General features: G+C 56.2%; 1 protein-coding gene across 3 annotated transcripts in view; it reads right to left on the minus strand.

Moving 5' to 3' along the window:
* Positions 1-21,318, minus strand: part of SPNS2 (SPNS lysolipid transporter 2, sphingosine-1-phosphate) — a 39,892-nt gene that overhangs the window by 1,764 nt on the left and 16,810 nt on the right. Inside the window, exons 3-12 of one of the 3 annotated variants that reach the window (XR_008653196.2) lie at positions 11,682-11,818; positions 6,346-6,497; positions 6,011-6,077; positions 4,560-4,702; positions 4,130-4,282; positions 3,827-4,016; positions 3,419-3,484; positions 1,102-1,200; positions 850-1,013; positions 310-470 (exon numbers count right to left, since the gene is read on the minus strand). Coding sequence is in view for 1 of the 3 variants with exons in the window: in XM_055257930.2 (XP_055113905.2) it covers positions 314-356; positions 850-1,013; positions 1,102-1,200; positions 3,419-3,484; positions 3,827-4,016; positions 4,130-4,282; positions 4,560-4,702; positions 6,011-6,077; positions 6,346-6,497; positions 11,682-11,818 (1,214 nt within the window). In the remaining 2 variants the exon portion in view is untranslated. Of the gene's footprint in view, positions 1-309; positions 471-839; positions 1,014-1,101; positions 1,201-3,418; positions 3,485-3,826; positions 4,017-4,129; positions 4,283-4,559; positions 4,703-6,010; positions 6,078-6,345; positions 6,498-11,681; positions 11,819-21,318 lie in introns of all 3 variants that reach the window. The other 2 variants (XR_010118313.1, XM_055257930.2) reach the window with 2 other exon arrangements.

The following is a 21,318-nucleotide window of genomic DNA, read 5'->3' on the forward strand; positions in this document are numbered from 1 at the left end:
TAGGAGGATTTGGAAGAACAGAAATCCGGACAGAGTGGGGGAGTTCCTAGCCAGTCCTGGCCCTGACCTATGCGAGGCCCCACCCAGCCCTTGGAAGGAAGGAAAGGGGAGCTGATTTACTGGAAGGAGCAGCCTGCTGTCCCACCCATAGCTCCATCAGTAAATTCTGGCAACATCTTCAGCGACCAAGCCCAGGGTTGGGATGTGCTGGAGTAGGAGGTGACTCGGAGGAAAAGTGCTCCCTGTCGCCTAACCCTGGCCTTCCCCTTTCTGCAGGGAGCCCCCACGGGCCTCCCAGCCTGCACTCACCACCTCAGACTTTCACAGATGCGGGCGGCATCACCAGCTGGTTCACCCTGGGGGAGAGACGGGCGGGGGTCAGGGTGGTGCATCAACGGGGGCCGGGCCCGGGCACTGCTCTGGCACGTCGCGTCGTGGGGGCCAGCTGACCGGAGGTGCTGGGCAGGGACCTCGTCAGCCCCAGGGGGAGATGGGAGAGCCCAGGGGTGGGGAGAGGAGAGAGAGAGGAGTAAAGAGGAAAGGAGAAAGAAGTCAGAAAGTGAGAGGGAGGGGAGGGGTCCCAGCTTTGAAAACCACTAAGTCCAGAGACAAACCCAAGGCTGGATCCACCAGACACCCCCGTGGCCTCCCACAGCTCCAGGCTGACCCTGGCACTGAGCCCCAGAGGCACGGGAAGGCCCCAGGGCTGGACCCCAGCAACCAGGTCACCCACTGGGTGCATGGGAGGTCTGTACCCTCCCCCACCCACCCCAGGGCAGGGCTCACAGTGGCTGTCACGGTCCCTGCTTCCTAGCGGGTGCAGCAGGGTGTCCCCTCGCCCCCACTCACTGCTGCTCAGCCTTGGCGCGGTCGCTGAGGAAGAAGAGAGCAGTGGCGAGGAAGAACATGCCGCCCAGGACCACGACGAAGGGGCAGAGCATGAGCGCGTAGCCCAGGCTCAGGAACTCCCAGAGCGGGGAGTCCTTGGTGCTCTGGCGGATCAGGTCTGAGATCTGTGAGGATTGGGGGGTGGACGTCAGGGCAGAGCCCTTCTGAAGCCCCCCAGGCTCCCCAGGCCAGCCCCATCCCGGGGCTACTCACAAAGCCAATGAGGTAGGGGCTCCCGGCATCCCCCAGCAGGTGGGAGGTGAAGCTCTGCAAGGCCACGGCAGTGGCCCGCCGGGTGGGGATGACCACGTACTGCGGAACAGGCGGGCAGGTCAGCGGCCAGAGGAGCCAGGCCCACCCGCTTGGCCCCAGCCCCGGGCCATGGCCCTTCTGAAGCCCCCACACCATCAGACTCACTCCTGCCCTGTGTCTTGACACCTCTCTCCCCTGGGCCCTGCCCTCCTCCCCACAGTCCCCTCTACTGCCCACCCCACCCAGCCTGGCTGCTCCTCTCCTCCCTGAGCCCCTGCCACCCACGCACAGCTGCAGTCGCCCTCTCAGCCCCAGGGGCTTCCACACCTCCAACCCAGACCGCTGCCACCTACCCCATACTGAAAGCATCATTAGCCTCAAACCTGCTGTGCCCCCAGGACACCACTCCGAAATGGGAATTTTCACCCCCCTCCCAGCTACATGCAGTCAAGGAAGGACACTTTGGGGGTTGCCTGGGTGCCAGTCACTAGAGGCCATTAGCCCAGAGCCCTCCAAGCCACGAGGAACGGCCACGCTGCCGTCTCTCCGGCGCGGCTCCTGCTCCATTCCTGAGACCAGGGTGCCTTGGCTTCTGCCCTTGGCCCTGGGTCATGGGGACACTGAAGTCCAGAGAGGCACATGTTCCCAAGGGAACCCGAACCCCTGCCGCCGCCATTTGTCCTCACCTCCCATCAAGCTAAAGACCCATCTTGGTTCCCCTTCCTGAGGCCCAAGCAAGGCCTCGACTGGCCTAGGATGGGAGCTAGTGAGGCAGGCCCCTGCCTGGAAGAGCCTCTTCTCGCACCCCTGGGCACCCTCAGCACTGAATGCCAGGCACTGCTGGGCCCCAGACCCCCATCAGACCAAGCAGGCCCCAACCCACAGGAGGTTCACTTCAAAGCTGGGCAAGCCAGAGTCAGGAGGGGTGGGGGCGGGGGCGGGACAGGCACAGCCAGCTCTGTGGGTGCCCAGGCAGCCCCTGTGCCCCAAGCTCCAGCTGCCTCACCTCTTTGGAGTGCCAACCTTAGTGTGCAAGCAGCCAGCACCCACGGGGCACCCCATTGCGGGAGAGGTGGGGGCGGGTGGAAAAGGGCCTGAATCGAAACAAGTGGCCCCGTTTCCAGCAGGAATAAACTGGGACACGATTTCCCTGGGACCCTGACCCTGACCCTGCTGGCAGCTGTCAGGGGCTCCCTGGAGGTGGAGGCAGGGGAGGGGGTCCTGCCCAGCCCCAAGAGCACTTGATCCGCACAGACTCACTCCTCCCTTCACTCTGGACTTGTGCAGTGACCCCGGAGCACCCCTGCCACCGCCTGGCTCCGTGCTGAGGCTCAGAGCTGCGTCGGACCTCCCCACCACCACCCCAGCCCATGGACTCGGGAGGACACAGAGAGACACCCCAGGAGGAAGCAGATACGCCTGGAGGCTTGGGGTGGGGCAAGGCAGGCTTCCCGAAGTACAGGAGCCAGCAGGGGCCGCAGTGCCTGGCAGACTCATCTCCCGGGCTGTCCCATGCTGGGGCACCCAAACCCAGGCACCCTGAGAATCCACCCTTGAGTCCTTCCTCTCTCTGCCCCAGCGCCTGCCCTGACACCGCCCAGACACTCTCCCCTGTCCCCTCCTGACCTTGGCCAGACTGATCCTTGGGCATGGGACCAAGTGTCACACTCACCCCTGCCACCCCCAGAGGGCCATGAATTCCTAGCCCCACTCCTGGCTCCTCCCAGGGTGCTCCCATCCCCAGCCAGGGCCACAAGCCCCTGCTGGCCGCTCAGACAGCCCTTTGTCCCCGGCTGACTAGTCTAGAGCCCATTGTTGGCCCTGTGAAGACATCCTCTGTCCACCCGGCCCCACCCGCAGGCACTCGGGCAGGCACGCCTGGGAGCCAGGCTGAGTAGGGAGGGCAGATCCCATGGATGCTCAGACCCCAGGGGGGAGGAGTGCTGGCAGGCACCACCACCTCGGTGCCAGCCTGGCACTGCCAGCCTCCCAGATACTAACCTGAGCCTCGAGACGCCCCCTCCCACTCGGTCTCCACATCTCGCTCTGCCTGCCTGCCTGCCCAACCCTGTTTTCCGGCCCTGTCCAGAGGCAGACCCCAAACTCTCTGATCCCCTCCCTGCCTCTGGGTTCACATTCCTGGCAGGCCTGGTGCTTCCTGCTGCACCCCAACCCCCTACCAGCTCTCCCACCCCTTCACCCGCCCTCCCCAGGCACCCCTGTGAGGTCAAGAGGCCTGGCTCAGCAGCACAAGGTGACCTCGGCCTGTCTGGCTTACCATGAGGATGTCTGCAGTGATGGCCCAGTTAGAAAACAGCAGCGTCTCCCCGACGAAGATACAGATCTGCCCAGGAGAATGCAAAGCCACCATCAGCGGTCCCCGCAGCCGCAGCCTCTGCCCCCTACACACTGGCTGCTGGCAGGGAGCCCACAAAACCTCACACCCCTCCCGGGCCCACATCCATTCATGGGCTATCCAGAGACTTCAAGCCATGCCTACAGCCTTGAGGCACCCAGAGGCCCTGGATAGGCTGTGGCCGGGCTGGGGGTGAGCAGGGGCAGCCAGAGAACAGGAGCCTCCCCGAGGGAAGGGAACATCCAGCAAGTCAGACTGAATGTCCTGTTCCAGACCCTCCCGTGGCCCAGGCCCAGCTCCCCCAGCACCCTTGCCCCCCACTGCACTCACATAGGCCCCTACGATGCTGCTCTTGGCAGCCACGAAGATCAGGCAGATGAAGATGGCAGAGCCCAGCATGCCCACAGCACACACCAGTGGGTCGGCCCGCTGGGTCCTCAGGCGGCACCAGCGCGTGGCTCCTGCCCCCGTGACCACACCCAGAAATCCCGTAAAACAGGTGATGGCCCCAAAGATGAGGCTGTGGGGACAGAGGACAGTGGGGCATGAGTTGAGGCGGCTCAGGGCTAAGGCTGAGGGGCTCTCCTGTCCGAGGTCCCTCGCCAGCCCCAGGCCCACCCCGCGGGGCCCCACCTGTCCTTGGCCCCACAGGGCGGGCTGTTGCACGTCTCCGCTGTCTTCTGCACAACTTGAGCGCGGTGCAGGTAGAGCGGGATCCACATGCCCAGGGCCCCTGTGGCGAAGGAGACAGCCGACGTGGCCAGGGAGGAGAAGACGTAGCTGCGGCTGGGGAGAGGCCAGGCAGTGACACTGAGCTCAGTGACCTCCTTCAGCCCCCATAGGCAGCCCCATGCACTGGGGGAACAGGAGGCCCCAAAATGCCTCGTCTTACAGGCTCCAGGGGTGAGGATTCAGGCTGCAGGAATAATCGATTCTAGGGGCCAAAATGTTCCTCCCAGCACTGAGACAGCAGAGGTGGTGGGGTGTCTGGCTGAGGGTGCTGGTGGGCTGCCCTGCAGGGACAGGCCCTCTCAGCACCCCTCCCTCTTCCCGAGGTACTCACTTTCGAATCAGCGCCTTCATATCTCGGAGCCATGAGGTCCGGGCCTTGAGCTGGTCCCCGAGCTGGTCCGCATGGCCCCTTTTAGTGGCTGGGACCAGAATGAGGATGAGTGTTCCTGTGATCATGCCCAGGACAGGGGACACCTGCCAGGGAGCAGGAAGTTAGGACACCAGGGCCCAGTGAGCCTTGTCCCTGCTGCAGAAGGAGGGACTCAGGCAAGTCATGCCTTCTCTGGGCCATAGGTTTCTCCTCTGAGCAGGTATCTGTCCAGCCTTCCTAACTGGGCTGCTGAGAAGAGCTGAGGTCGGTCAAGAGACTGAAGGCTTGAGATGGCCTGTCCAGACCAGGGGCAGGACCAGACGGGGGAGGGTGCAGGGAAGCCGGACAGACTGAAGGAAGAAGGAGGGGTGAGTGAGTGAAGCAGTGGGTGGATGGATAGGGGAGAAGAGATGGCTAAAGGAGGTAGATGGAGAGATGGATAGAGAGGGAGGGAGGGATGGACGGATGGAAGATAAGTAGATAGACAGCCAGATGGGATGATGACTTTGAGGGAGGAGGGAATTCCTGGAGCAGGTTCCCCATGTAGGTTCCTCAGCCGCGGGGCCCTGGGAAGGTGCTGTCTGGGTGTGAAGCGTCAGACTGACAGATCAGGTGGGCTGGCATTTGGTGGGGGGCCCATGCAGGCCCCACAGAGGCTCACGAGCCCTTTTGGATCTTCCGCGTGTCCAGCCCATTTTCCAGAGCAGAACCTCCAAGGCCCCAGGCTTCTCTCCGGATGGGAGGGTGACACCCTGGCAGCCTGGATTCCATCTCACCAGCCCTGCAGAACACACTCCCCCATGCCCCCCCGCCGGAATGGGAGCCCCTGGGTTGGGGAGTTCCTCTGCCTGCCACCTCCCTCTTGCCCCCCATCCCCCCCCACAAAAATTCCACGGAGGCTGCTTCCTTCCTGCTTTTAGGAAAAAACACTTTGTCTTAAGCTTCCGCTCCTCCGAGAGACTGGGGATCTCTGTTTCCTCCGATTGCACTGTCCTGGGGCCTTGGTAACTTGCCCCAAACCCAGCGAGACAGGAAGTGGCTCCAGACCCTGGGGCCCCCACACAGAGGTCTTGTCCCAGCCTTACCCTAGCACAGTGCCAGGGCTGGAAGCAGGAAGCACCGCCACGGACCTGGAATTTCCTGACGTGGTGGGAGAATCCTTGGTTCTCTCAACCTGGGACTCCCGGGCGGGAGATTCCAACCCTCAGCCTGGGGACCCTGAGGGCGGCGGGGCTGTGTCTGGCTCTGACACCTCAATCTGGACTAATCTGGAAGGGCAGGGATTTCAGAGTCCAGGCAGCTGGGGGAGGAATCCTGGAGGCCTAGGTCCTAGCCTGGACTACATCTCTGGGCAACCCTGGAGCGAGGTCTGGACTGGAGGGTGTCCTCGTGGGAAGGGACGTAGGGCTTACCCGCAATGCCCAGTGCCAGTCTCCGGCTGCCTGCTTCACGCTGGAGCCAGTAATGTAGCCCAGGCCACTGCAGAGAAGAGACACACGTCAGGCTGAGCAGAGACAGCCGCTGGGGGACAGGGAGTGCCCGCTGGTCTGCAAGGCAGGCTGCCCACCCTCCCCACCCAGCCAGCTGGCCAGGGAGCAGGTCCAGGAGTTTCTCAAAGGCTGACCGCCCACATTTGGCTCTCTGAGGGCGCCTGCGTGGGCTAGAACCCCAGGGAGTGGGAGCACTCAGAAGTCCAAGGGAACCTTGCCCAGTTCCTCACCCAGACCCTGGCATCTCTGGCTCTCACCTGCCCAGTGGGATGGCGAAGTAGAAGACGGACAGCATGAGCGTGCGCGTGTTCTTGGTGAAGAGGTCGCCAATGATAGTGGGGGCGATGGTGGAGTAGCTGGCCTCACCGATGCCCACCAGCCCCCGGGACAGCACCAGCAGCCAGAAGTACTGTGGGGAGGGGTGGAGGATGCTGGGGGACTGACTACCCACTGTCTGCCTCTCATCCCTAGTTCCCACTTTGCTCCCTCCCCCTGCAGGGCCCAGGAGCCAGGGGAGAGAAGGGCGAGGGTGCTGGTGGGCTGCACCTCCGTAAAGACCACCTCCCCCCGGCCACTCCGGGCCTCAGTTTGCCCCTCTGTATAGTGGGTCTGATGGGGCCTGGCCGGCCCAGTGCTGGTATGGGACGGGACTATCCCAGCTTGAGAGTGGTATGGCCCAGGCAGGCCCCTGTGTCCTCATAGGCACTGGGGACACAAGCCTATGTCTCCACTACACCACCACCTGGGAGACCCCTCCCTGGTTCTGACTCCACTTCGGGAGCCTCAAGCCACCACCCTCCACTCTGTGTGTCTCTCCCAAGCTGGGTGGCTGGGCCAACCCTGGTAGCCCTGAGGGCCCAGTGTGAAGTGGGGACTGGGGAGTTGGCAGGGAAGCCCAGGGCACCCAGAGCACCTCCCCCCGCACACATCAAAGGGCAAAGCCCGGCTGAGCGGGGAAGGGTGGGGCCCTGCCAGCTGCTGGTACCACGACCCCTTTGATGTGGACCTGTTCCCTCCGTCCCCCAGCTGCCCGGGGCCTGAGAACCCAGCCTGGTCATCTTTCCCCAGCCCCACCCTGGCCACCCATCTGGCCAGCATCGCCCACGTCCAGCCCTTCCCCCGGTCTCCCTGACTTCTCTCCATCTGCTCACCTCGCTCCTGGCTTGCTGTGCCTGCAGGTGCTGCTTGGGTTGCTGCATCTCCGACCCCTTCATGCTTGTCTCTCTCTCTCCGTCTCCCCCTCCCCATCTCCCCCTCCCCATCTCCCCTTAGCTCCTCGCCTCTGTTTCTTTTCCTGGGAATCACCTGCCTACAGCCTTGGCCTGTTTTTCTGTTGGGTCATTTGTCTCTTTTGCATCGATTTCTTTTTTTTTCTTTTTTGAGATGGAGTCTTCCTCTGTCGCTCAGGCCGGAGTGCAGTGGCATGATCTCACTGCAACCTCTGCCCCGCCGGGTTCAAGCGATTCTCCTGCCTCAGCCTCCTGAGGAGGTGGGATTATAGGCACCTGACACCACACCCAGCTAATTTTTGAATTTTTATAGAGATGGGGTTTTGCCATGTTGGCCAGGCTGCTCTTGATCGGCCTGCCTTGACCTCCCAAAGTGCTGGGATTACAGGCGCGAGCCATCGCATCCGGCCCCCTGTGTGCTTTTAAAGAACAAACGTGAGGCTGGGCATGGGGGCTCATGCCTATAATCCCAGCACTTTAGGAGCCTGAGGCAGGAGGATTGCTTGAGGCCAGGAGTTCGAGACCAGCCTGGGTAACATAGCAAGACCTCATCGCTAAAAAAATTTAAAAATAAGATAAAAATCGGGCCAGGAGCAGTGGCTCACGCCTGTAATCTCAGCACTTTGGGAGGCCGAGGCGGGTGGATCACAAGGCCAGGAGTTCAAGACCAGCCTGGCCGAGATGGTAAAGCCCCATCTCTATTAAAAATACAAAAATTAGCCGGGTGTGGTGGTGGGCACCTGTGATCCGAGCTACTGGAGAGGCTGAGGCAGAGAGTTGCTTGAACCCAGGAGGCGGAGGTTGCAGTGAGCCAAGATTGTGCCACTGCACTGCACTCCAGCCTGGGTGACAGGGTAAGACTCCATTTCAAAAAAAAAAAAAAAAAAGATAAAAATCAGCGGGACATCGTGGTGCACCCTAGCTACTTAGGAGACTGAGACAGGAGGATCAGTTGAGCCCAGGAAGTCAAGCCTGCAGTGAGCCGTGATCACACCACTGCATATCAGCCTAGGTGACAGAGCAAGACCCTGTCTCAAAAACACATTTAAGGCCGGGCATGGTGGGCTCACACCTGTAATCCCAGCACTTTGGGAAGTCAAGGTGAGTGGATCACCTGAGGTCAGGAGTTCGAGACCAGCCTGGCCAACATGGCGAAACCCCTTCTCTACTAAAAATACAAAAATGAGCCAGGCATGGTGGCAGGCACCTATAATCACAGCTACACGGGAGGCTGAGGCAGGAGAATTGCTTGAACCCGGTGGTGGGGGAGGGGGTGGCAGAGGTTGCAGTGAGCCAAGATTGTGCCACTGCACTCCAGCCTGGGCGAAAGAGCGAAACTCTGTCTCAAACAAACCAACAACATTTAAAAATAAAATGAACATGAAAGGAAACCCTCCACGCATCTTATCCTGTAACTTGCTTTTGCTCCCTCATTCTTCTCTTTTTGAAACCCATTTATGCTGGTTAATTAAGATCTAGTTCATTCTTTTCCTGTTGAGTCTCACAGGGCCGGGCATGGTGGCTCACACCTATAATTCCAGCACTTTAGGAGGCTGAGGTGGTAGGATCACCTGAGGTCAAGAGTTCGAGACTAGCCTTGTCAACATGGTGAAACCCCATCTCTATTAAAAATACAAAAATTGGCTGGGTGTGGTGGCGCATGCCTGTGATCCCAGCTACTCGGGAGGCTGAGGCAGGAGAATCGCTTGAACCTGGGAGGCGGAGGTTGCAGTGAGCCGAGATTGTGCCACTGCACTCCAGCCTGGGCAACAAGAGTGAAACTCCGTCTAAAAAAAAAAAAAAAAAAGACTCATACACACCATTAATCTGTGCACACCCAGTGATGGTCATTTAGATTGCTTTTGTGTGTGTGTGTGTGTGTGTGTGTGTGCTATTACAGTGCTTCTTCCATGCATGTGTCTATAAGCTGGAGTTTCTGTCTTGGGTATATACCCCAAGTAGAAGGCTGGGCCACGGGAGATAAACAGTTTTACAATATCCTGCCATTTCACTCTCCAAAGGCTCTACCAATTTACACTCCCACCAGCAGGGCTGGAGTCCCCGATTCCCCACAGCTTTGATCACACTTGGTATTGTCAGCCTTTTTAATTGTTGCCAATCTGACGGGTGTGAAATGGTATCTCGTTGTTGTTCTAATTTGCATTTCCCTGATTACTAGAGAAGCTGAGCACTGTCTCTTCCTACACGTGTTGGCCGTTTGGGTATCTTCTCCTGAAACTGTCTGTAGCTATCCCTTGCCCATTTTTCTACTGAGTTATTTGTCTTTTTCTTGTTGATTTATAGTTCTAGATTTTAAGAGCTTGCTTTTTGCTTTACTTTCCCCTATCGGGACTTTATTCTGCAGGATGGTTTGAAACACAGGCCAAACTTTGCTTTCAATCCAGATGGATAGATAGTTCTTCCCAAACCACTCATTTGAGATGCAACTTTCATCCTACACTAAATCCCCACAGAAAGGAGGACTCTGGTTCATTGATCTTAGTCCATCCCTCTGCTGTTTTAGTTACAATCACTGTATTTTGATAACTGAGAGGCAAATCCCCTTTCACTGTTATTTTTTCACAATGCTCTTGGCTGTTCCTCGGAGTTTTCTCTGCCAAATTAACTTCAGAATCACATTGCCAAGGTCTACCAGAAACCCCTATGGGATGCAAATTGTGATTGCAATGAATTTATGGATTCATTGGAGGTGACCTGTTTCTCTCTTTGCCTTTGCTTATCTTCTGTCTCCTTCCACACACCCAGAGATGGACCTGGACCTGGCACGGTGGTCCTAGACAAACTTTTCCAGAGCTCAGCACTGCCACAGAAGGAAGCCCAGGCCCTCTAGCCTGGCATTCAAGGTTCTCCATGACCCAGTCCCTGCTTTCTTTCCAGTGAAAATGCAATCCTCGATCTTTCTTTTTTTTTTTTTTTTTTTTTTTTTGAGAAGGAGTTTTGCTCTTGTCACCCAGGCTGGAGTGCAGTGGCACGATCTCTGCTCACTGCAACCTCCACCTTCCAGGTTCAAGTGATTCTCCTGCCTCAGCCTCCCAAGTAGCTGGGATTATAGGCATGCACCACCATGCCCGGTTAATTTTTGTATTTTTAGTAGAGATGGGGTTTCTCCATGTTGGCCAGGCTGGTCTCGAACTCCTGACCTCAGGGGATCCACCCGCTTCGACCTTCCAAAGTGCTGGGATTACAGGCATGAGCCATCAAACCTGGCCCAATCCTCAATCTTTCAACACACTCCACCATTTCTGCATCAGTGGGTTGGCTCCCTCTGCCCATGCTACCTTCACCAAAAGGCCTAATCTCACAGTCCTGCCTGCCCAGCGCAAATGCCACCTCCTCCAGGAAGCCCTCCCTGAACCCATGGGTTTCAAGAGACTGCTGTCTCTTTAGTGAGGACTCTCAGCATTTTTTCTACACCTCTTGAAGGCTCTGAGCACAGGAGCTCCTGTCAAATCTTCCTATCCTGAAGCCTGGGTGTTCCCAAGGACAGGGCTATCCTGAAAGCTCCTTGAAGACAGATCATGCTCTCCCCTTCTTCCTTCATCTTTCTCTACAGCAGCCACCATGTGATTGCCACTCTCTGCTTGAATACTCCTCGAGATGGGGAACTCACTACCTCACAAGGCAACAGTCTCATCTTTGGAAGGAGGAACAGGAACAATGACTGGCTGAGCACTCGCCGTGTTCCAGCGTCTGGACCTTCACAGCGCAGCTGCTTCTCAAGGGAAACCTTCGAGTTGGGAAGTATTATCCCCATTTTAAAGATGAGGAAACTGAGGCTCAGAGAGATTAAGGGTAAGTTCCTCCAGGTCACAAAGCTGAGTAGGCAACAAAGTTGGGATATTCAAGCCCAGACCTGTGAGAGCTAAACGAGAAGACTCTTGTTTGTGTTGAATTGATGTTTGCTTCTCTGGGACGTCAGTCCAAGAAGTTAGCTGGTCATCAGACCAAGCACAAACTGAGCAAGAACCGGAGAGGGGTAGTGACTCCCCCAGGGTCACACAGCCAGGTAATGGCAGAGCCAGGACCAGGACGCAAGGCCTTCACTCCTAGGCCAGACTTGTTCTTTGCATCCATCCCAAATCAGAGGGACGCTCAGAAAGAGTCACGAGGCCACACGGGCTGGAAGGCCCTCAGGTCAGGCCAGTGTGGGGAAGGCCCCAGCTGCCGGGCTGGTTTATAAAAGTACCCGAAGACCACCTCATCCTTCTGCACTGGGAAGACAGTGGGGTTCAAGCAAAGGAGCTGGAAGCCCTGGGCTGGATTCTTCAACAGGCCAATGAGACTAGCCACTCGCCAGAGGGACCAGGACACAGGGGTGGGGGAGAAGCCGGGCCGGGCCTCACCTGCTGGGGAATGAAGGAGCTGGAGAAGGTGACAGCCGACCAGAAGAAAATGCCGCAGCTGAGAATCACCTTCCTGTTGAAGCGGTCGCCCAGGTAGCCGAAGATGGGGGCGGCCACCATGAAGCTACAGATGAACACTGCAGGGAGAAGAGAGCTTGAGAGGCAGCCCAGGTCCCTGCGCCCCAGCCTCCCGGCCCATTTCACGCCAGCTCGAGGCCAAGAATCTGTGGAGCAAAAGGACCAAGGAAGCAGCCCAGAGAGGAAACCTCAGCCCGACCTGCACCCCAGGAAGGTGGGAAAGGCCTTACAAGGTCAGGCAGGTCCATGCCATCCTCTCCCATGTATGGCCAGTTCGTCCAGCTTGTCCAGGTTTGGGTGAGCCCTTTGGGTACTTTTTAAGAGTCAACATCTATTTATTGAACATGTTCTACATGCCAGACACTGTGCTAGGGGCTCACCATGTCATATCTCACATATCTTTTTAAAATTTTATTTTTATTGTTTCGAGACAGGGTCTTGCTCTGTCACCCAGGCTGAAGTGCCGTGGCACAATCTCGGCTCACTGCAACCTCCATCTCCTGGGTTCAAGCAATTCTTATGCCTCAGCCTCCTGAGTAGCTGGCATTACAGGCACGTGCCACCACACTTGGCTAATCCTTATATTTTAGTAGAGATGGGGTTTTGCCATGTTGGCCAGGCTGGTCTCGAACTCCTGGCCTCAAGTGATCCACCCACTTTGGCCTCCCAAAGTGCTGAGATTACAGGTGTGAGCCACTGTGCCCGGCCATATCTCATCATGTATCTTTGTATCTTGTGTATTACGTATCTTTCCAGCCCCCTCCCACCTCACAGATGTGGAGACAGACTCAGAGGGAGAGTGACTTGGCCAAGACCCCACAGGCAGTAAATGTTCCAGTGGGGATCTGACCCCAGAGCCTGTGTTCCTTATACTTTACCGCACTGCACTCCTTGTTCTACTTGGGAAAGAAGCTCAGAGAGGGGAAGGGATCTACACAAGGTCACACAGCAAATCAGGCAGAACTGGGCCTGGAACTCCAGATTTCGCACCTGCTAGACCACACAGCTGCCCTCGCTCCCAGTGCGCTGCGGGGCCTTTCCTAATGGCTGAAAACACTGCCATCCGTCTGTCCATCCTACCGTCTTGTCATTCAACAACAACAACAATTTTTTTGTACCTACAATGCACCAGGAACCGTATTAGGTGTTTGGGATATAGCAGTCAACAAAAGAGACAAAAACCCCTACCCTGTGGAGCTTTCATTCGAATGAGGAGAAATAGACAATAAAGAAACAAATCAATAACACAGCTTGTCAGATGGTGGCAAGTGCTACAGAGGGTGGGAGGGGCTGAAACAGGAGCTTGGAAGGGTGTGTGTGAGAGCACGTGGATGCCACGATTTTACATTTTTTTGAGACAAGAGTCTCACTCTATCACCCAGGCTGGAGTGCAATGGCGCAATCTCCGCTCACTGCAGCCTCCGCCTCTTGGATTCAAGTGATTCTTCTGCCTCAGCCTCACGAGTAGCTGGCACTACAGGCACGCACCATCATGCTCTGCTGATTTTCGTATTTTTAGTAGAGACAGGGTTTCACCATGTTGGCTAGGCTGGTCTCCAACTCCTGACCTCAGGTGATCCGCCCACCTTGGCTTCCCAAAGTGCTGGGACTACAGGCATGAGCCACCGCGCCTGGCTGAAATTTATTGATATAGTTAGCTGGTGTTTTATTTGTTGGTGAGACAGCGTCTTGCTCTGTTATTCAGGCAGCTGGAGTTCAGTGGTGCAATCTCCGCTCACTGCAACCTCCGCCCCCCAGGTTCAAGCAATTCTCCTGCCTCAGCCTCTTGAGTAGCTGGGATTACAGGCGCCTGCCACCACGCCCAGCTAATTTTTGTATTTTTGGTAGAGACGGGGGTTTCTCCATGTTGGCCAGCCTGGTCTTTAACTCCTGACCTCAAGTGATCTACCCACCTTGGCCTCCCAAAGTGTGGGATTACAGGCGTTAGCCACTGCACCCAGCCACCACAATTTTAAATAGAGCGGTCAAAGAAGGGGCTATTTCAGCCAGGACCTGGATGAGGTAAGGAAACAAATCATGCAATTATTGGGGCAAGAACAGCAAGTGCCTAGGCCCTGGGGCAGGAGTTACTTAGCATGTTGGGGGAGCAGGAAAGAGGCTGGGGCGGGGCCCCGGAGCCCACTGTGATGACTGTGACATCCACGGGTGAGAAAGGAGAACACAACGGGATGCTGAGCAAAGGCCGTGACCTGGCTTTGTTCTTCCAGAACAAGAGGTTTAGAAGATTCCACAGGGAGGCCACTGCCAGTGATGGGAGGGGCCTTGGAGGTCCCAGGTGGGACGAAGAGGCCCAGGGCAAGGCAGGGTAGACCCTAGGTCACACAGCGAGGTGGCCCCCCATTCCTCCCCCTGGAAAGCAGTCCCACAGCTGATGGGCAGATGGCCAGACAAAGGCTGGGAGTGACAGACATGGCAGCCAGTTGGCCTCTGACCGCCAGGCTGAATGTGTGCGTGGTCCCGGCTGCTCCTCCGTGGGCCTGAGACCCTGGCGAGATGGGACCTGAGAGAAGAGAAAGAGGGAGGGAGGAAGGAGGAAAAGAGAGGTGAAAGAGAGGTGAGAGGGCCAGGCAGAGCTCCCCTGAACCTGGCTGGAGGAGTGACTGCCCCTCTCTCACGCGAGCAAGAACAGGCCAGTGAGTGCGCGTGGGTGGTGGGTGTACGAGCAGACCTGTTAATTCCAGAGGGCTTGGGTAGAATCAGCATGCGGGTGCACAAATCCAGGCATGAGACACACTCCCTGGGCTCAAATTCACCTCTGCTCCTTCCCAGCCGGTGACCTCGGTCAGGCCACAGCCTTTCTGTGTCTCACCTTCAGTGGTGTGCTGATAAATGTTTAACTGGCTCTGAAAAAGGGGCGAGGGCAGCCCTGATGTGGCGTGTTTGCTCATTTTTTTTTTTTTTTTTTTGAGATGGAGTTTCACTCTGTGGCCCAGGCTGGAGTGCAGTGGCGCCGTCTCAGCTCACTGCAACCTCCGCCTCCCAGGTTCAAACGATTCTCTTGCCTCGGCCTCCCGAGTAGCGGGGATTATAGGCAACTGCCACCACGCCCAGCTAATTTTTGTATGTTTAGTAGAAACGGGGTTTTGCCATGTTGGCCAGGCTGGTCTCAAACACCTGATCTCAGGTGATCCTCCTGCCTCGGCCTCCCAAAGTGCTGGGATTACAGGCATGAGCCACCGCGCCTGGCCGTGTTTCCTCATTTCTGTGGTGTAAACACTCCACCCTGGCTGAGTTCAAGCTACCCACGTCGTGTCACTGATGGGCGTTGGACAGGGATGTGCAGGAACACGCCATTGTCCAGTGTTTCTACCGCACAAATAGAACAGATGCCACTCACCATAGGAACACAGATAACGCTTAAACACAGCAAAATAATTAGGAAGTGAGGACTTCTGAGTAGTTATTACCTTGTTTCTAATTATTTAATTGTAAGCTGATATCATTTAGTTTTTAACAATGGTCGTATTTTACGACTAGCTCACACACCATTCCTGAAATGTTAACAATGGACTCTCGTGAGCCGGCCTGAGCCAGCGCCAACATGCCAACATCCTCTTCTGTAAAATGAAGATAAAAATAGCAGCTCTCCAGGGTGGGTCTGGGTGCTGGATAGCACGTGCGAGGTGCTTAATGCTACACCCTGCCCAGAGCAGGCCGGCCTTGGTCAACACTGGGCCCTTGTTTAAATTGTTCAAGGCAGAAATTATTTCCTCACATTTAGAAAAAGAATTTTTCCTTCTGGGCCTGCCTCCAAGGACCTGCCTGAGATCAGATCAGAACGTGGCAGGAGGGAGATTTCCAGTTGCATCAGGACTGACACATGTTAGGGGGAGGAGGAGGAATTGTTCTCTCTGTGCCTGTCTGTGCTAGGTGGGAAGTGGACAGAAAGAATCAGAAGAGAAGTTGCCCTGTCGGGCCAGGGGCAGATCCTGTTCATAGGTTGCTCTGTTTAAAGGACAACCTACGCTGGGGAACCATCAAGGAACTCCAGATCCTGCCAGGATAATGAAGAGAGGCTTCCTGGAGGTGGTGGTGTCAAAGCTGGGCACTGAAGGATGCATAGGAGTTTACCGTTACGATAATACTTAACATCAAGAATATACACTGAAATATAAACTTCAGATCTTATCAGCAATATTGTATAATGGTTCAGAGGCATGATGCTTAGTGTTCATAATAACTGCAGTTATTATTTATGGAGCAGTTATTATAGGCAAGGCCCAGGATGCAGCCTTGACATATGCACAGATGATCTCATTTGATTCTGTTCTCTTCGTTTTACAGAAGAGACAATGGAGGCCAAAAGAAGTGATGTCACACAGCTAGTGTGCAGCTGAGCCAGAATTTAAACCCCAGTCTGGCAGACTCCAGAGTCCTTGCTCTAAATCACTCCGCAGACTGCCATGCTGGGAAGGGGGAAGGTCCCAGCTGATGTTCCCAAGGTCAGGGAAAGTTCAGGGCCTACTGAGGACAGCAAGGAGACAGGTGAGGCCACGGCCTGAGGACGCTGAAGAGGAAGCAGCGAGAGATGAGGCTGTGGAGGGTGGACTGGGCTAAAGACCAGGACAGGGTTTGGTGTTTAGAAGGCGACAGAGAACCACAGCGCACTCTCTCCACCCCACCCCCCAACACCATGGTGGGACCCTTGAAAAAGCCCCTTACCAGAGGGGGTGAAGAGGGGCTGGAGGGACGTGACCCAGACCTTCGCCAGACCCCGGCCATCATGCTCCATTCTCCCCTCTTGCCCACAGTGGAGCAGGAAGCACAGCCCCTTCCTAGCTCTTTCAACCCCTCCCTGGTTTCTAGCTGCTCACTGAGATGGGCAGAAGCCCCCAGGACTGCAGGTGGACTCCTGGCAGAAGCTGGCACGCCCCGTCCCCACCCACCGGCCCCAGCCTGATGAACTTGCCCAAGCACCCACGTGCCCTTAGCTCACCTGATCCTCCCCATGTCCATCCCCATCTAACAGCTGAGGTCACTGAGGCCCCAAGAGGTGGAGGAAGTTGCCTGAGATGACAGACCAAATTAGGAAGGCACAGTCTGGACCTGCCTGCCCCTCAGTGTCTTCCCTTGGGACATGGCAGTCCAGGGTCAGGAGGGAGGTGGAATCATCACTGCTGCCCTCTCTCTGCTCAGGACAGACAGGAGGGAGGACCCCTCCTGGCCCCTCTGGAGGTCACAGGCCATGGAGGGGCCTGAACACAATTAGGGTGGGGACGCGGAGGGGACTGAGAGAATGCTCTGGCAGAAGGGACAGGATAGGCGAAGCCTTGCCCATGTGAACTGTGTCCGATGGGGACACAGAGGCCAGCGGGCAACTCTGCTGAGAATAAAGACCAGCCTGGGCTGGGCCTCCAGGCTAGAAGCTTCCCCTGCCCACCACCCCGCGATCCCGTGGTCCTTGTTTGTTTGAGGAGAGCTTTCTGGGCAGACTGGCAGCCCCACCCCTGGTTTTGGTAGGGGCGGCTTTCCCAGCAGTTCCCGCAGGGACATCCTGTGGAGGGTGTGGGGAAGCCCTCGCTCAGCTCACGTGTGCTGAGCCCACAGGTTTAGGACAATAGAGAGGCAGGGCCGAGCGGGCAGGGCCGTGACAGCAGGGAGGGAGGAGCCAGAGCAACCCGCCCGCCTCAGGGTCTTGGGCCAGGGCCTCACTCCCTCCTCCTCACCGGGCTGGCAGGAGGCCGTCAGAAAGCCAGTGCTGTCCACCTCTCATGGCAGCCCAGAGCTCAGAACCCCCACGGGGACTCGGTGTCCTGGTGGGCAGCCCCAGGACCCTGTCCGTGGTCAGGGGAGCCATCTCCATGGCACACATGGCCTGTATGACCCCAGAAGGCAGTTTTGGAGCAGGAAAGAACAAGTCCGAGCTTGGGGGAACCCTGAGCCCCCACTCTGTGGCCTTGGAGCCTGCATTCAGCCCTTGCCTTGGCCTGGGCTGAACCATGGCTATTTTTACATGGCTGATCTGTTACTTGGAGAAGACCCACCATCCTCCACATCCTGTGGGCAGGGAGGGTGCTCAGGCAGACATGGGTGGGGCAGGGGCCAGGCTCTGCCCATCCAAGGGACAGCCTAGGCTGGCCAAGCTGACGGAGAATGCTCAGGACAGATGGCCCCATCAGCACCTGAAAGCTCACCACACTCAGACTTCCCCGTGGAAGGACGGGAACACCTGCTCTGTGACTCCCTACTCAGGATGTAAACCCTGTGTTGGCCTCTCAGGCCTCAGGGTGAATGAGGTTTTGGGGCCACCCCTTGAAAAGGAGGGCCTTGGGGAACAGCCACAGGGGCTGTCCGGCTGTGCCTTCAGAACCCAAGTCTGCTGAAGCAGGAGTCGCTGGGCTGGCCAAAGAGGGGAGGGGAGAATGGGCAGAAGGAGACTTACCCCCAAATCAGAGGCACTGTCTGGTTTCGGTCTGAGCTGGCTCTTCCTCTGTCCTCTCTCCCTCCGTTCCCCCATCCCCATCCTGGCACTTCCTCGTGAGCCTACAAACCCTGGCCCTGCGTAGCCTTCAGCTTCCTCTGCTGCCCCTTCCCACACTTGGTCCCAGAACGAATATCCTGAGACACACATCTTTTTTTTTGTTTGTTTTTTGAGATGGAGTCTCGCTCTGTCGCCCAGGCTGGAGCACGGTGGTGCAATCTCAGCTCACTGCAACCTCTGCCTCCCAGGTACAAGCGATTGCGCCTCAGCTTCCCGAGCAGCTGGGATTACAGGTGCCCACCACCACACCCAGCTAATTTTTTGTATTTTTAGCAGAGATGGGGTTTCACCATGTTAGCCAGGATGGTCTCAATCTCCTGACCTCATGATCCTCCTGCATCGGCCTCCCAAAGTGCTGGGATTACAGGCGTGAGCCACCGCGCCCAGCCTGAGACACACATTTTACATGGACTGTCCTGCTCCAAAACCTTCTCTGGCTCCCTACTGCCCCAAGACAAAATCTAAATGCCTTCTCTTGGCCTTCAAGCCTTTCACAGTCAGACCCTGCCCACTGTCCAGCCTCTTCTCCTTCTGTTCTCCCCATACACCAACCCACGGCCAATGGGCCACAGGCCACTCGAGTCAGGCAGTGCCACAAACAGCCTTCGTTCTCCCTTGCCCTTCCCTGTGTTGCACTGATGCTGATTTCTTCAGATCTAGCTTCTAATTCAGTTTTCATTCAACTAGGTTTAGTCTACTCATTAACTCACCTAATTATTCCATTTTTTATTCTAATACATATTTTTCACTTCTAGTATTTTTGAATATGAGTCTTTCAAACATTTTCTGGTTCTCTTTTCATAATGTTCTGTTGTTGTCTTACAAATCCTATCCTTTCCTTTAGAGCTTTGAATATTAAACACACCTAATTTTAAAGTCCCTTTGCGATGAGTCTGTTTTCCCATCTTCAGGGTCAGCTGACTCCCTCTCAAAAAAATGAGGGAGAACTGTGTGCCCAATTTTTTTTTTTTTTTTTCTTTGAGACGGAGTCTTGGTCTTGTTACCTAGGCTGGAGTGCAGTGGTGTGATCTTGGCTCACTGCAGCCTCCACCTCTTGGGTTCAAGCGATTCTGCCTCAGCCTCCCGAGTAGCTGAGATTATAGGCGCCCACACCACGCCCAGCTAATTTATGTATTTTAGTAGAGACGGGGTTCACCATGTTGGTTCAGGCTGGTCTCAAACTTCTGACCTCGGGTGATCCACCTGCTTCGGCCTCCCGAAGTGCTGGGATTACAGGTGTGAACCACTGTGCCCGGCCTGCTCTATTGATTTTGAATTTGAGTTTGTCTTCAGTGGAAATTGTCTCCTGTGTCCCATGCAGGCTCTGGGTCATGAAGAATTCCCTAAGGAATGGTTTGGGATTTGCTTCTGCTGGGGTCCCTGGAAACACAGGGGGCCTCTATGGGGAAGGAAGTGGAAGTGGAAGCCCCAGGCCTGTATGGAGCAGGGACTGGAACTAGGCTTTGTGCATAAAGCCAGAGGCAGGTGGGAAATGCCCATTCTCGAAAGGGAACTCTACCAGAAAAACCACCCACCAGCCTGGGGACACAGCTTGGAATCAGGAAGCTTGGATGGAAACGAAATCACCCATGGTTAGAACGAAGAAACCCCAGGGCCCGGAAACTGAGCCAGGCGGGCGTTCCCTTGATGAATCTGGGTGATGTGTTCCATGGAAGTTTGTTGCGCCATTCTCACTACTTTTTATGTCTGTTTAAAATTTTTCATGATAAAAATGTTTACATTGAAAATACTGTAACAAGCTTCGAAGACATTTATCTGGTCCCTAAACACTCTGCATCACTTGGCTTCAATTCTAGCTCCCACTCCGGTTTTTGAGTTCAGCTCTCTGCTTCTGGCATCTGGGAATTTCCCTGCTAGCTTTAGCTGTCAAGCTCAGCTTTGTAATTTCAACATGTTTTCCTGGCATATTTTGTCTAGCTTGGAGGGGAAAGGAGGGCTTCACACATCTACTCGATCTCACACACTGACTATAAACTCTAACTCATCCTTCAAAGCCCCATTCCAATGTCTCCTCCTCAGGGAAGCATTCTCCACCTGCCACCAGCCAGAGCTAAGTGCATGCTCTCTGCCGTCCGCGCAGGCTCCCACATTCCCCCTGTGCCTGGGTGGTGACTTGATGATATGTTTTCTGCCCCTATAGATAGAGGGAATCTACCTGAGGGCAAGAACTGAGTCTGGGCGAGCTCAGCGCACAGTTCAGTGGCAGCTGCTTCTTTAGGTGTAGGCCATGGGGGCTCCTGATTTCCCAAACAGCAAAACCTATGAGCTGTAATTTTTTTTTTTTTTTTTTTGAGATAGAGTCTGGCTCTGTCACCCAGGCTGGAGTGCAGCAGCGTGATCTTGGCTTACTGCAGTCTCCACCTTCTGGCTTCAAGCGATTCTCCTGCCTCAGCCTCCTGAGTAGCTGGGATTACAGGCGCACGCCACCACGCCTGGCTAATTTTTGTATTTTTAGTAGAGACGGGGTTTCACTATGTTGGACAGGCTGGTCTCGAACTCCTGACCTCAGATGATTCACCTGCCTCGGCCTCCCAAAGTGCTAGGATTACAGGCATGAGCCATAGGTGCCCAGCCTATGAGCTGTAGTTCTGCTGTGGGCTTTCACAGAGGCTGAGCTATGGCTCCTGCAGGGGGTCCAGGGGCCAGGTCCAAACCAGCAGCCATCTAGTCTGCAAAGGGGCTGCTGAAAGTGGGCTCATCCTCAGCAGTTTTCGTGCCTGGTCCCAAGAGGGAAACAGCAGGGACAAGCCCAGGCCTAACCCTCAGCCACCCCCACTCCCTGTCTCCTGGCCCAGCAGCCCCTGGTGCCCACAAATAAGCAGGCAGCCCCGCTCTCAGCCCTGGCCCTTTGATCTGGGCAAGCACCAACACCTGGCTGGCGCCCTCCACCCGGCTCCGACCTTATCGGGCTTGGGGAAGGCACAGGTGCCTGGGACACAGGCCAATTAGGTGACTTGCCTAGTTGTCCACTGAGTCACATCATGGTCTACTCGACTGGCTTCTTGGCCTAAGTGGCCGAAGGGGTGAGGGCACCTT

The sequence above is a fragment of the Symphalangus syndactylus genome, chromosome 20 (assembly GCF_028878055.3).
Source record: "Symphalangus syndactylus isolate Jambi chromosome 20, NHGRI_mSymSyn1-v2.1_pri, whole genome shotgun sequence".
NCBI classification, from domain to species: Eukaryota; Metazoa; Chordata; class Mammalia; order Primates; family Hylobatidae; genus Symphalangus; species Symphalangus syndactylus.